This window comes from Pinus tabuliformis, chromosome 5_1, assembly GCF_031772625.1.
Source record: "Pinus tabuliformis cultivar Carrire ecotype Pingquan chromosome 5_1, CPIR1, whole genome shotgun sequence".
Taxonomy (NCBI): domain Eukaryota; kingdom Viridiplantae; phylum Streptophyta; class Pinopsida; order Pinales; family Pinaceae; genus Pinus; species Pinus tabuliformis.
The window spans coordinates 846,522,894-846,535,698 of NC_142305.1; the positions used below are offsets into that span (position 1 = coordinate 846,522,894).

The 12,805-nt window shown below is 38.1% G+C and overlaps 1 protein-coding gene across 2 annotated transcripts in view; it reads left to right on the top strand.

Annotated features, from left to right (window-relative positions):
- LOC149167505 (uncharacterized) overlaps positions 1–12,805 on the top strand; it is a 310,037-nt gene that overhangs the window by 576 nt on the left and 296,656 nt on the right. The window contains exons 2-3 of one of the 2 annotated variants that reach the window (XM_089433017.1): positions 28–194; positions 488–552. In XM_089433017.1, the coding sequence (XP_089289143.1) occupies positions 28–194; positions 488–552 (232 nt within the window). Of the gene's footprint in view, positions 1–24; positions 195–487; positions 553–12,805 lie in introns of both variants that reach the window. The other variant, XM_089433015.1, reaches the window with a different exon arrangement.

The following is a 12,805-nucleotide window of genomic DNA, read 5'->3' on the forward strand; positions in this document are numbered from 1 at the left end:
TTACATTCCATTTGCTATTTTTAGTAGAGGCAGGGGAAGATTACTCTAAGCAACGCACGGAACTGTACGAGAAGATGTCAAGGGACCTCCATGAGAACGGAGCAGCCTTTCTTGCAGGTGGAGAAACATCTCAATCTCTTTCGCTTTCAGATCTTTTTACCCTAAACAATGGTCTCGTAACTCCCGTTCTCAAGGTGAGTTTTATTTTTTTCTCTTCTTAAAATTGTATATTTACCTTAATTTTTATACTAGATTGGTTGCTAGAAAAATGGTAGATAGATGGAAGGATTATCAGTTAGCCTCTGGAAGTTGTTCAGTTCCCAATAGCACACCCTTTTGTCATTAATTTTGGGGTCTATATTGTGTGTGCGCAAGTAATGATTCCACAAGACATGAACTTCCTGTCATTAGCTGGTCTGTGTTGTGTCTAAAATCACAAATTATGTTAATTCAGTCATGATATATTAGTTGGTTCCTTACTTTTCAGGTTGCAGATCCTCCTGTTCGGGCAACTGTGCTTTATCTCAGTCCCAAATTTTCGCAGCCAATATCGTGAGTAGCTTCTGAAATGTTGTTTGAGAAATGCATCTGGACTGTAGCTTTAGCAAAGAAAGAATAAAGTAGCTGCTGGCACTGCAAGCAGTGATGTCGAAGACTTACTCCAATTTTGTATAAATCGTGTACATGACATTTTTTTCCTTTGAAAGTGCTTCCTTTAGACGTGTTACCCATCCACATGCATGGGTAACCCCAGGGAATTTTTTCTCCTATGATACAGTTTTTGAAGCACCAGTCTCACTATATTCCATGGATAGTGGCTTCAAATGCTTCATGCCCACTATTGTATCAGCTTGTCTACTTGATTGATTCTATGAAGGTGGGGTCATCAATTGTGAGGTACATTAACCATTTTTGCATGCAAGTGCGTTAACTTAATGTTTTTGACATTCTAGTATGGTTCATGGGTTGAAATTGAATGATAGATCATGATGCTTGGGACATATACTTGTTCTTTTATTTCAGCTTGGTGGTTATCATTTGTTCGTAGTCTAGTGTGACTTTCCTTTTGGCTTTTTTCTTTCACTGTCTAGGAGGGGCACAAATAGGAGACTTTGATTGTGGTAGTGTTCCATGTTACACATATTTAATACTTGTCATCATTCCCTTATTCATTCTCCCATCTTTTGATTTTCCTTTTGGCTTTTTTCTTTCATTGTCTAGGAGGGGCACAAATAGGAGACTTTGATTGTGGTAGTGTTCCATGTTACACATATTTAATACTTGTCATCATTCCCTTATTCATTCTCCCATCTTTTGATTGGTTGTTGTCAATTGCTTGTACTGGTTCCATTTATATCTCATCCTATGAGAAGAAAGGGTTGGAAATGTCCAAGGTTGATGCAACTATAAGAAAAGAGAGAACATAAGCCAAATGTCAAAATACAAAATAATGGCAAGGGATGTAAAGCAAATCAAAAGCCAATAATAACTTCAACTCTACCCACTCTTATATAGCCCATCGCCCCTAAATTCCATGCATATTTCATGCCTATCAAAGTAAAAGGAACTTTAAAAGAACATGTTGACCCTAGTGAAGCAATGGGTTGCCCATCATTAAAGGGGGATACCATCATTATTGCATGATAATAAATGAAGCTTGTTAAACAAACCAACCAAAGAAAGAATAAGGCAGATCAAAGGGTTTGGAAAAACAAAGGCTAGGAAGGTAACTAAGTAGCTAAGCGCTCCCTATACAAAGGCACTCATGGATAATGGTCTTGCATAAGCTAGTATAAGGCCATGACACCTTGCATTAAGTAAACCCAGACCATAACACCCATTATTTGAAAGGTTCGGCCTATGAATTGTTCTTCCCCTTGGGGTTGGAAGCACCTAATAGGGACACCTAGTAGCCCTTCTTCATTCTTAAGTTTGGCAACTTGTATACATTCATAAGCTATTGAGACTTTTGAAGATGATACCTAATGAGAAGTATTTTAATGACTTTGACATTAAATATGGTCCACCTTGATGCTCTTATGGTTCCTGTTCCCATGGTGTTCATTTCACTTGATTCCTTGAGTATGTGCTTGATGGTATTCTAGATGACACGAGACACTTAACAAAAGATGTTGAGCACCTTTTGAAGAGAATTTCCCTTGATGATAACTTGGTACAAACCTTGAGACCCTCCTCTAGCTCCATGAACTTCAACATTGACCTTCTTAGTTCGAGCATTGCTCTGGAAGCAAGATGTGCCCCTGAGATAAGAGAACACCACCATGTTGGCATTGCACCTTCTTGGTGGACATTGCATTTCTCTTGATGATGACAGGTGGTGATGATGACTTGAGATCCCTTTGGAGGGGATTTGGCACCTTTTACCATGGTGATGTCATATGCTAGTATGAGGATGCTATTATATTACATCTACTGATGACTTGGGATTTTGTGGGTGATGTTGAGCTTGAAAAGGCTATTTTTGATGGTGAGGCACCACTTTTGATGAGGAGACATGGCTTTTGGGATGAGACATACCCCTTGAGCCATCCATTTCACCCTTTTCATGGAGAGACATGACTTAGGATGATGATGTCACCCTTTGGAGGAGCTTTTACTCGCACATGTGAGTTCTTTGAGGCTATTTTTCATGTTTATTCATTATAGAGGCTATATTTTGGGGTTGGCTTGTTGATGTATCCACCTTGTATCATGGATGATGTATTTAGTATCTCTCTTGTGCACTATGGAGGCTTAGTTGAGCGACTTTCTTAGGTGGAATTGTGATGTGAAGTGATCATTTTTCATGGATAGTTATGGTGAATCTTGGATGAGTGCATGGCAAAGTAAGTTAGTTTACTTGTTTTATCTTGGTTTCATGTTTTATGTGTTAAACCAGTTTGCTTAGTATTTGATGCATGATCTTTGTTAAACTAAACCTTCTTCCAAGTATTAGAGGAAGTAGCTAGTTTGCTCCTTCCCTTAATCATTTTTAAAAATTGAGAACCTTGATTTCAAACCCTAGGGTAAGTTAGTTTACTTGCCCTAGTTTGTTTGAATCTTGTTTTCACTCCAAGGAAACCCTATAATAGTTTGATACAATGTTGAACAAAGTAGGTAGTGTTTTTGAGAGCGATAGTGTCATTTTTCAAATGTTTTGAGGAGCAGAGCATCTCGGGAGTGTCTATTATATATATGTGTGTGTGTGTCTGTGTGTATTTATATTATATCACATTATATTAAAAAAACATCTAGAATGCCAAATTAGCTGCAGAATATATGGAAACATTCATATTTATATATCAATGAAGATAGAAATGACATCCATAATACTTCAATGTTTAATACCATCTAGAATATAGATTCTATCAGTTACAAACAAACATACAATTTTTTAAGACATATAATAGAAACTAGATCATTAACTTATGGAGTGAAATAGTTTATCATGCAACTGTCAACAATAACATGACCAAATAGTTATGTTTACAAAATAGGCCATCTACACATTGAAATATGAAGACTGAAAGGTCCAAAACAATAAATTGAGCTAATTGCTAAACACCTCTCCATAGAAGAAGTGTTCACCAATTGTGAAAGCACCCATGTTGCCAAATGTTGTAGTTGTGGGGTAGCACCGCCATTCATGTGCCACCACTCCTTGACAAACAATATTTCACCATCAATGATATTGGGATCCTTATCATTAGTACCTTTATCCATGATAATCATAAAACACTAAGTCGCGTGCAAGGTATTCCTAGATCTCTTGGAGGGAGCGAAGAGCCTTTTAGAAGTATTGACACATCACATAGAACTTCCTTGAGAGGTCCTAACCCATCAACTAGCATTATAAATCCTGGGACATCAATCAAAGGTGATCACTTATCTACTGGGGCTCCTTCCTACAATGAAAGTCCGTAAAGAGCAGGTACTTTGACTGTGGTGATAGTGGGTCATTGTCGCATTGTTGTCACTTAGTCTAGTAGTTGTCCCATCGGTTTTCCCTCCTTAGGGCCCTGCTAGATTTTGTGGTAGCAATATTATACTAACAATACTTGCCCAGGGTTCCCTTTTGAGGCCCACATCGTCTTGCATGCTTAGTGTCTTGCCGTCTTATAATGGGTCTTGACCTTTCCTTGTGCACTAGAAGCATTAATATTAACATCATGTTCAAGGTTCCTTCTTGGGGTATTACATCCTCCCTTGGAATAACACCTTCCTCTGTGTGCTTCTCTTTTTTTAACAATAAAATCATGTGTTCACATCTTTATTTATCTTTAGCTGCAATGGCACACTCTTCATTGTGGTCTTTTAGTTTACATTTTTGGACAACCTTCAAGATTTAACAGTTATTTTCTTTGACTTGGAATGTTTTCAAGTCTCATATCATTCCAGCATTTGCCTACCACAATCATTTCGGAAGGCTGCACCATCTCGCATGTTCAGTGTCTTGCCATCCTGTAATGGGCCTTGGCCTTTCCTTGTGTACTTGAAGCATTGATATCAACATCATGTTCAAGGGTCCATATTGGGGTATTATGTTCCCCTCTCCCTTTGAATAACACTGTCCTCTATGTGTTTCTCTTTTTTTTAACAATAAAATCATGTCTTCAGGTCTTTCTTTATCTGCAGCTGCAATGACATACTTTTCATTAGTTTTTATTTTTGTACAACTGTTAAATTTTTAAATACAGGGCCTGATTTAATTTTACCTCAACAATTATTTTTATGCCCAGAATATTATTTACTCAATAAAATCTGAAAAGTTCTGGAAAATAAATTCACTGATATTTTTAACTTTTCAGATATAAATTGTAGCGAAAATTAATAGGAAAATCAATCACAAGACAACTTAAATTTCTTCTGAACAATCCTCCCTTCACTTTATTAAATTGGAAAATTTAGGGCTTTGACCCATAGAGAAATACACAGAAATTACAACAATTATTTGAACATGGAAATGGCCCACTGAATTTTCGGCCTAGAGGAAGTTTGGCCTCTGAAATCGGCTGCTCTAGAGAATAACTTGGCCCCAAGGCAAAGTCTCGGCCTCTGAAATTGGCTGCTCTAGAGAATAACTTGGCCCCAAGGCAAAGTCTTGGCCTCCACCTGTATGGCTACACCCTGGAAGAAACTCGGCCCCTCTAGCTGAAGTCTTGGCCTACTCCTTAACTCTACGTGGCCAGCTGGAAATATCTGCCTCTCCCTTCAAGTCTTGGCCTGCACAAAATCTTGCCTCCTCCAACCCCCGTCCCCCTCCCCCTTCTCCAAGTCTCGGCCTCCTCACTTAGAATTCTCAGCCTCCTCAAATTTCATTTATGGAAAAACCTTGCTGCACACTTTCTTCTTCTCTTCAGTCACTTGAGCCTTGAGAAAATCACTTTCTCATTTGCAATGCGTCTTCACCTCTCCCTTAGGCTTATTTTATAATTTTGTGTTGGGCTAAATCCCTAACGCTCAATCTCCAAAGTTATAGATGGTTTAGATTAGTTCCTAACCCACTTAGATCAACGGTAGAGATTAAATCTAAATAACCTAAATAATTAAATTATTTACTTTTAGAAACTTAGCCCAATAGCCAACATTAATCCATAAAATTAATTAATGTGCTTTTCCTAGGTTAAACTTAGGAAAGAAATCATAATAACGCTTACTCCTCTCAAGCAAGCACTTAAAGAGGCAATCTAACATCTCTGGCATGTGAAGACACGAAGTCTATGCAGAAGCACATGTCCGAGCTAATATTGTCATCAACAATCACCTTTAAAAATTAACAATTATTTTCTTTAACTTGGAATGCTTTCAAGTCTTATATCATTCCAGCATATGCCTACAACAATCATAAAAGAAGACATATGCCTATAATCATTCCCATGCAACAATAATTTCAACCACAGGAATTCTAAATTCAGAATGACAACACATGTTTTCTGTACTAGATAAAGTACGCAATGTTAGCCCAATACTTATTTGTATACGAATATTCTTCCTTCATATGATTTCCATTTACTGGCTTTCCTTGAAGCAATAAAAGTGCCTCATGATCCAATCCATTTCATGTCTTGGATCTCAAGGCTACATCTTCCATATAACCATTAACAACACAACCTTGGGCAATTCCCTTCTCTATAACTTAGTCCCTTGTGAATCCAACTTCTCCAATGTTGCAATGCAAGCAGGAAGAGTTGTAATATCCCTAAGAAAATTTTACAGTAAATAACAGGCATGCAATAGACATAAAATTCACACAAACAAAAACGTGCAATCAGAACACCAGTTGACACCCAAAACTGCGTTGCTGAGCCATTCTATTAATGAACAGGAGTGTACAATAAAGGTGCTGGAAAGAATGCCCCTGGGCTTGCTCAAGGCAAGCTATCAAAGCCCTAAGTGAAATGCTGGACACCCTCCTCTACTCAATCACTGTGCTGCCTTGGCTCTGCGCTGAAACTGCCCAGAAATGTGCTGCTGCCTGAAAGGATCTGCTGCTAGGGCCCTCTCCACTGCTCAGAAAATTCTGGGAAATTAATCCCGACCTCTCCTCAATAAACCCAGAATAACCCATGAAGGGTTTGGCCAAAGCTTGACCCCAGAAATTCGACCCTGTTTGGCTTGAGTGGCTCTGCTGCTGGGCAAATCGACCCACCTGTAGAATCTGCTGCTAAATGCCCCAAAAATGCCTGCAATCCCTGTTAGAAGGCTCCCCAGGCCTTCCCTCCAAGTCTCCACCTCAAACTCCACTCACTCCTCAACCTCCCGAAGTGACTCTTCCCAATATTGTGCAGTCCCTACGCTGCTGTAGCTTCCCCTCTATTGTAGTACGACCTCACTGCCGCTGGTATGGTTTGAGACTAAGTAGAACTCCCTCCTTGGGCTGGCACTTGAAGTCCACTGAAGCAAGGGCTGGGATCTCCGCTCGGAAACACTCATGTGTTGAATAACACATGCAGATTTGGCTCCTGCTCAAGTGTGTTATGTCAAGAGACAATTTCTGAAATGATAAATGAATGAGCAAAATGAGAGTCCCTTCTTCCTTTTGTCAAGCTACCTCCAAGATTACCCATGTGGGCCCACCAATTATGCTCTAATGAGAGCGTACTCTCCATGTGGGCCGAAATTCTCTTGTGGTGGCCCCCATGCTCCACCAAGCTGCAATATTTCCTCTAACTCAAACGTTGGAGTGCCTCTTATGCCAAAAATCAAATGTGGGTCCTCTAAGCCCACTTCTCCTAAGTGCATCCATGTAATAAACCAAAAATGTGCAAAATTGATATCTACTTAGAATACTAAGTAGGAACATCACAAGAGTGCAGGCTTCCAAAATTCTCTTGCCACTCCCACTATCAAACTGAAGCCAATCATTAGCTGGAAGCTATCAAGGGTTTAACACAATGTTCACCCCAGATCTGTCCAATAGATGGATCCATTATGTCGTCCATTTCATAAACATACAACTATTACGTACTATCTCTTTACATTTCAACTAGAATTTATTACAATAATCAGATTCAACTGATGTAAGAATTTATCGTAATACTTGGCATTTAAACTTTTGTATGTGAGGGTCCCAGTCCTCATTATTTCCTTACTATTATTGCCCATGTTCAAGATAATTCTACATGCTTTCTTGTTCTTCTTGATGAACTATTATTCAGATGTGTACAATCCATTTGTTGCCATGGCAGCATATAAAATGATCTTAGAATTATTAACATCCATAATTTAATCATTTCACTGTTAATTTTTTTTTTGGTGATGACATATCATTTGTCATGTCTGCGATATCCTTACAAAGATTTGCTTAGCACAAATGATCATATGTGCTATTATTACTACAATCAATCATCATGCTTGCCAATATTCATATGTGCATAGCCATAGGTTTTCACAATCACATATTTGTCTTAATGCACACTTGCAGTCATTTAAGAACACATCCAAGGTTTCTTTATGATGAGATGGAGCAACAAGTGTTCAGGAACCAGGTGATGGCTAATGAGGGGGCTAGAGCTCATGCTAGGCTTTTGCCCACACGCTAATTATTTCCCAACCATCTTTTGCATTTTAAGTTGTCTTTTTCTTTTGTTGTGGCCATTTTATGCTTTTTCATTCTTGTAGCTGCATCAACCTCCAGGCCAAGGCTTTTCAATCCTACTCAAGGATGTGGATGCGTAAGCACCTAATCCCAATGAACCAATGACAATTAACTCAAAGGATGGAGGTGGTATCAAAAGAATGATGAAATATGTTAAGTACAGAATGGTGATGGACATGTTACTTCAATCCAAGTTTTCTAATAATGCCCCTCCTATAACCCTAAGTCCTTAGAGGAGGTCCCACTAGACTAGGGCTAAAGATTAACTCCCCTGGTAAGGCGAGAGAACAAGGGCTAAAGATTAACTCCCTTGGTAAGGCGAGAGAACAAGTTTACAATCAAGATCGGTCAATCATTCAGATCACCCCTTTATCCATGTTAAAATGCCCAAAACATGAAGTAAAAACACTTGATTGCGAAATGGTTAAAGTACTTGCTGAGTGGTAGTCCACCCTAATTTAAGAGGAATGCTAGATGGTGAGAGGTGCATGCCCGGTGCAAATGGCAGAGGAATGTGGCATATCATCATCTTTGAGCAATGTGTAGGGCTGTTGGCTACTTGGCTATCCCTGATAGGAGAAAGAGATTTTTCTTATAAGGTTATCCATTTTGGTGGATAACAAGTCCCTTTACAACCTGCTCCCGATTGGCACACATAGGATTGGGGCCCACTATCACCTTGGCTCAAATCCCCACTCTTTAAGCCTAACCCTCTCCTTAATGGCTATGCGAGGATTCCCCTTGAATACCTCCCCCGGTCAATAAAGATCAGTGCCTTGAATTGGGTTTATGGGTGAAGTGAAGGAGTTAATTCTTTGTTGGCTTATTGGTTAACTGTGTAAAAATTTGTAGTAAAAACTTTCAACCAATGACATTTGAATATGCAAAATATATTTGTACGAGTAGTCAAAATGAGTGAAAAAAAATCCTAACTAGATCTAAGGTTATTTATGTGATTGGATCTCTAGTTAGAGGGGTTCCAGTGTTATTTAGCTTGCTACCCTTTGATTGCAGATTGCAAAAATCCACAGAAAAATATGGGGACAACAACCAATTTCCCCTTCAAAGGCTGCCCAATTAGTGCCAAAGCACCCTAGATCCAAGATTTAGGGGTGGAGAGGCTAGGAGATATTAGATTGACCCTTTTAGATCACTCCCAAGCATTTGGATAACAACAAACTACAATTTCCAGCAAGTTGGAAATTGAATTTGTAAAGTCTTGGGATCAAATCCCATTAAATGCTATTGCCCAGAAAATTCCAGCAAGGATTTTAATGAAAGAACGACTGGAAATAAGTGTTTTTATTTTAAAAATGATAGATCAACAAGTATATTAATTATAGAGCCTATATACAAGATTCCAACAAAAGATACTTCGTGGGAGCATGGAACATTGAACAAATTGCAAATCTGTTCCACAACAACAGAGAAGAACAAAGGTTTGCAACAAAGAACTTGATACACAGTGAGAATATGTGGAAAATATATGCAATAGAGGCTTAAAATTCAATGTATCAATCCTTGGCTAAGATATGACTTTATTTCCAATAACTCCAATGTGAACAAATTAACTTTCTTATGATATAACTTGAAGATTAGCTAGAGAATTATCCTAAACTAAAATAAGAAATAAAATATTTTGGTTATTTTACATAAAATGGTTGCTGCAACTTTCTTATCTTGTGCCACAAGAAATTACCTCATGAAGTTGGGTTGTGCAATACAGTTACACTTAAGTCAGTCTTGCACTTGATCAGTGAGGTGGGCATGGTCTCTAGAGAGAAGTCCGCCCCCACCTTTGACTTAAAACTCATGCTACTTTTCAAATCCAACTAGGAGTGACTCCTAGTGTGGCATTCTCCAATCTTCTGATAGACTACTTGGTGAAATACATACTCTTCTCTCGGTTGAAGCTCCCTTCTAGAATGGTTCAACCTTTGTCCTAGCAACCTACTCCCAACAAAGAAATAAAGTGGACTAATGCCCATTCTATCTCCTCTGTGTGGCTATGTAGCCCCTCGATTGGTCATTCCTCCAACTATTGTGTAATCTTACTTAGTAGGAATTGTTCTAGATTATAGTCTGATTACCACAAATAGCCAAGAAAAAGCAAGTTAGTAAAAACCAACCCACACAATGTAAATAATACACATGTATACAAAAATAGTTCTTTTTATTATGGCATATGATCTCACAAAACAACGACAACATCATCTAGAGGAAGACTAGCCATTTATAAAACTTTTTAATGGCTAGATAACAATGAGTTGACTCTTCCTTTAGAAAATATTATTTACTTGTCATCCACATGTTGGAGACTAGGCAATTTTATTAAAATATTACAATTACATTCATAGATTTTCCCACTAAGGGGTTGAATTGATTGAAATTTCCCTTGGAGGTCCAATGCTCCCTTTGCCATGTCCGTAGAAGACCCCAAAATAAAGAATAGTAAACTTTGGAAGCCCAACATTCCACTTGGAAAAATTGACTTGGTCCATGCAACTTGACTTATTCCTTAGATGCTCAATGTTCCATTCCAATGGCTATTTTTGTGTCCACAAGCCAACAAATGGTCCCTTTGACCCCCAACGTTTACCTTTTTGACCTTGCAATGGCTAGATTTGACCACCAACGACTAATTTTTGACTTAAACTAGTAGTACATAGACTTGCCACATTTTTGCTTGATCTCCAATGCTCTGATGAATTTGACAATTCTGCGACTTGGTTTGCTGTACTTTGCCTTGATTATTTTTGGGCCTTGCTTCATTTTTCCACATCATGCCATGCATTTCCACATCACCACTGCTCCTGCCATGTCATCACACCATTGTGTTGGATCTCTAATGCCCTTGAGGTTATGGAAAAATTGAGACATGGGTTGTGTTCCACTTTTCTTGTAGACCTCTTTTGACTTAATGCATGTCCAAAACTACCCAATGCTCCCCCTATTTTGCCACTTGGAAACCTGTTATACTTTTAACCAACTTTGACAACCTGTAATTTGACAATCTCTTCATTGTTTGCAAAAATTATGATGTAACATGTCGTCTTCTCATCAAGTTGAGCATTTTGGGACCAAGTTGGCTTTTTGACTTTTGAGACCACTTGCATTAGGAAATGTGAGTTGCCTCGGGAAGGATGAAAAGTTGACTTTGTGAGACTGCCTTGTTGAGAACTATCTGAGGGATACTGTACCAAGGTCAAGGGAACATACAAACTCAATAGACACATAGACATTGGTGCACCTTGACGTAGGCTAGATTGGCCCATACATTGGTGATTGCAGGATCCTTTAAGACCATGAGTCCCAAATAAGCCCATCCAAGGCTTGTCAACCCTATCTAGGATGAAAGAAATTGGAGTTGTACCCAAAGGGACAGGTCGTTGTTCGACCAATCACAAGGTATAGGACACCTAATACATGGCCTCACATGGTTGTTACAAGGCTTTAACTTGTGATTTTGGGCATACAATGGTGTTAAATGCATTGAAAAGTTGTATGTGTACCACTGTTGACATGAGGGGTAACAAAGCCAATTATGGACTTGACTTAATTTGATGCTTTATGTGATTAATTCATAAATCATGTGTTTTAATTTGGAAATTGTTGGCTATGTTTATCATTATATTTTTTTCTTCACTATATATATATATATATATATAGATATATATATGGCTTGTCATTTCTTCATATGCTAAGGTTTTACGGGGTCATATTTCCACGTTATCCTTGCTTTTGAAGTGATACTCATTACCAAATTATGTCTAACCTAGGTCTCCAACTAGAACTGAGATCTCTCCCCTTATTAGACTCTATCCTTGACGATGATGTCAAAACATTGGATGCTGATTTCTTGAGATTGTAAGTTTAGTGTAATCACACGTTGCTGAAAAATCATAAGCAAAATATGTGTAAACTCGATTTAAATAATAAAAGAGTAGAATAGTAACAATTGTAGAACTAGAAAGATGGGCATTACGATCTTGACAAACACAATAATCTATTTACAAATATATTCGTGTTATCGATAAAGTGTATGCATGAATCACAAAAAAAATAATACCTGTACTCATGATGACAATTTGCTTTGAAAGAGGGGGCAAAGGGTGCATATGTACATATGGTTGGAACTTGGAAGATAACCATTTACTCAATCCTGTGCATGCACTACACAATTTCTACATATGAACCTTTGCAATTATACATTAATGTTAGAAAATAGCTAGAAAACAATGATGCATTGTAGAGTTTGATAGGGTTAAGCTTTTCTATTGAGTTGAATAATTACACATGGGCCTGAAGGCAATGCATTTCTGGATACCATCTGTGTAGGAAAAGAATCAGACTCCTACTTAAAGATGATCAAATAATAACATAGTATTGGTAAGGCTATTTCAATGAAAACTACGTCAAAAAGTAAATTGCTTAAACACTTCTACATTCCTAACAGTCTTTGAAACCTGTGACATATCCAAAGGCTCTGTTATTACAATTTACTTTAAGGGGGTAATGGCTGAGAGTAGTTGTTTGAAGTTTTTCACAAAAAATTCAGTAGTGCTGACAGATATTTTGTCAGCTGGTTCAAAGATTTTAAACAAAATCGCTGACAGATTATTTGGCAACACTTTGTTTTACACTATTTTTCCCTGTAAAAGGCAGTAACTTTGAGCACGGTTTCTGAACAGATGGAAAATACATTTT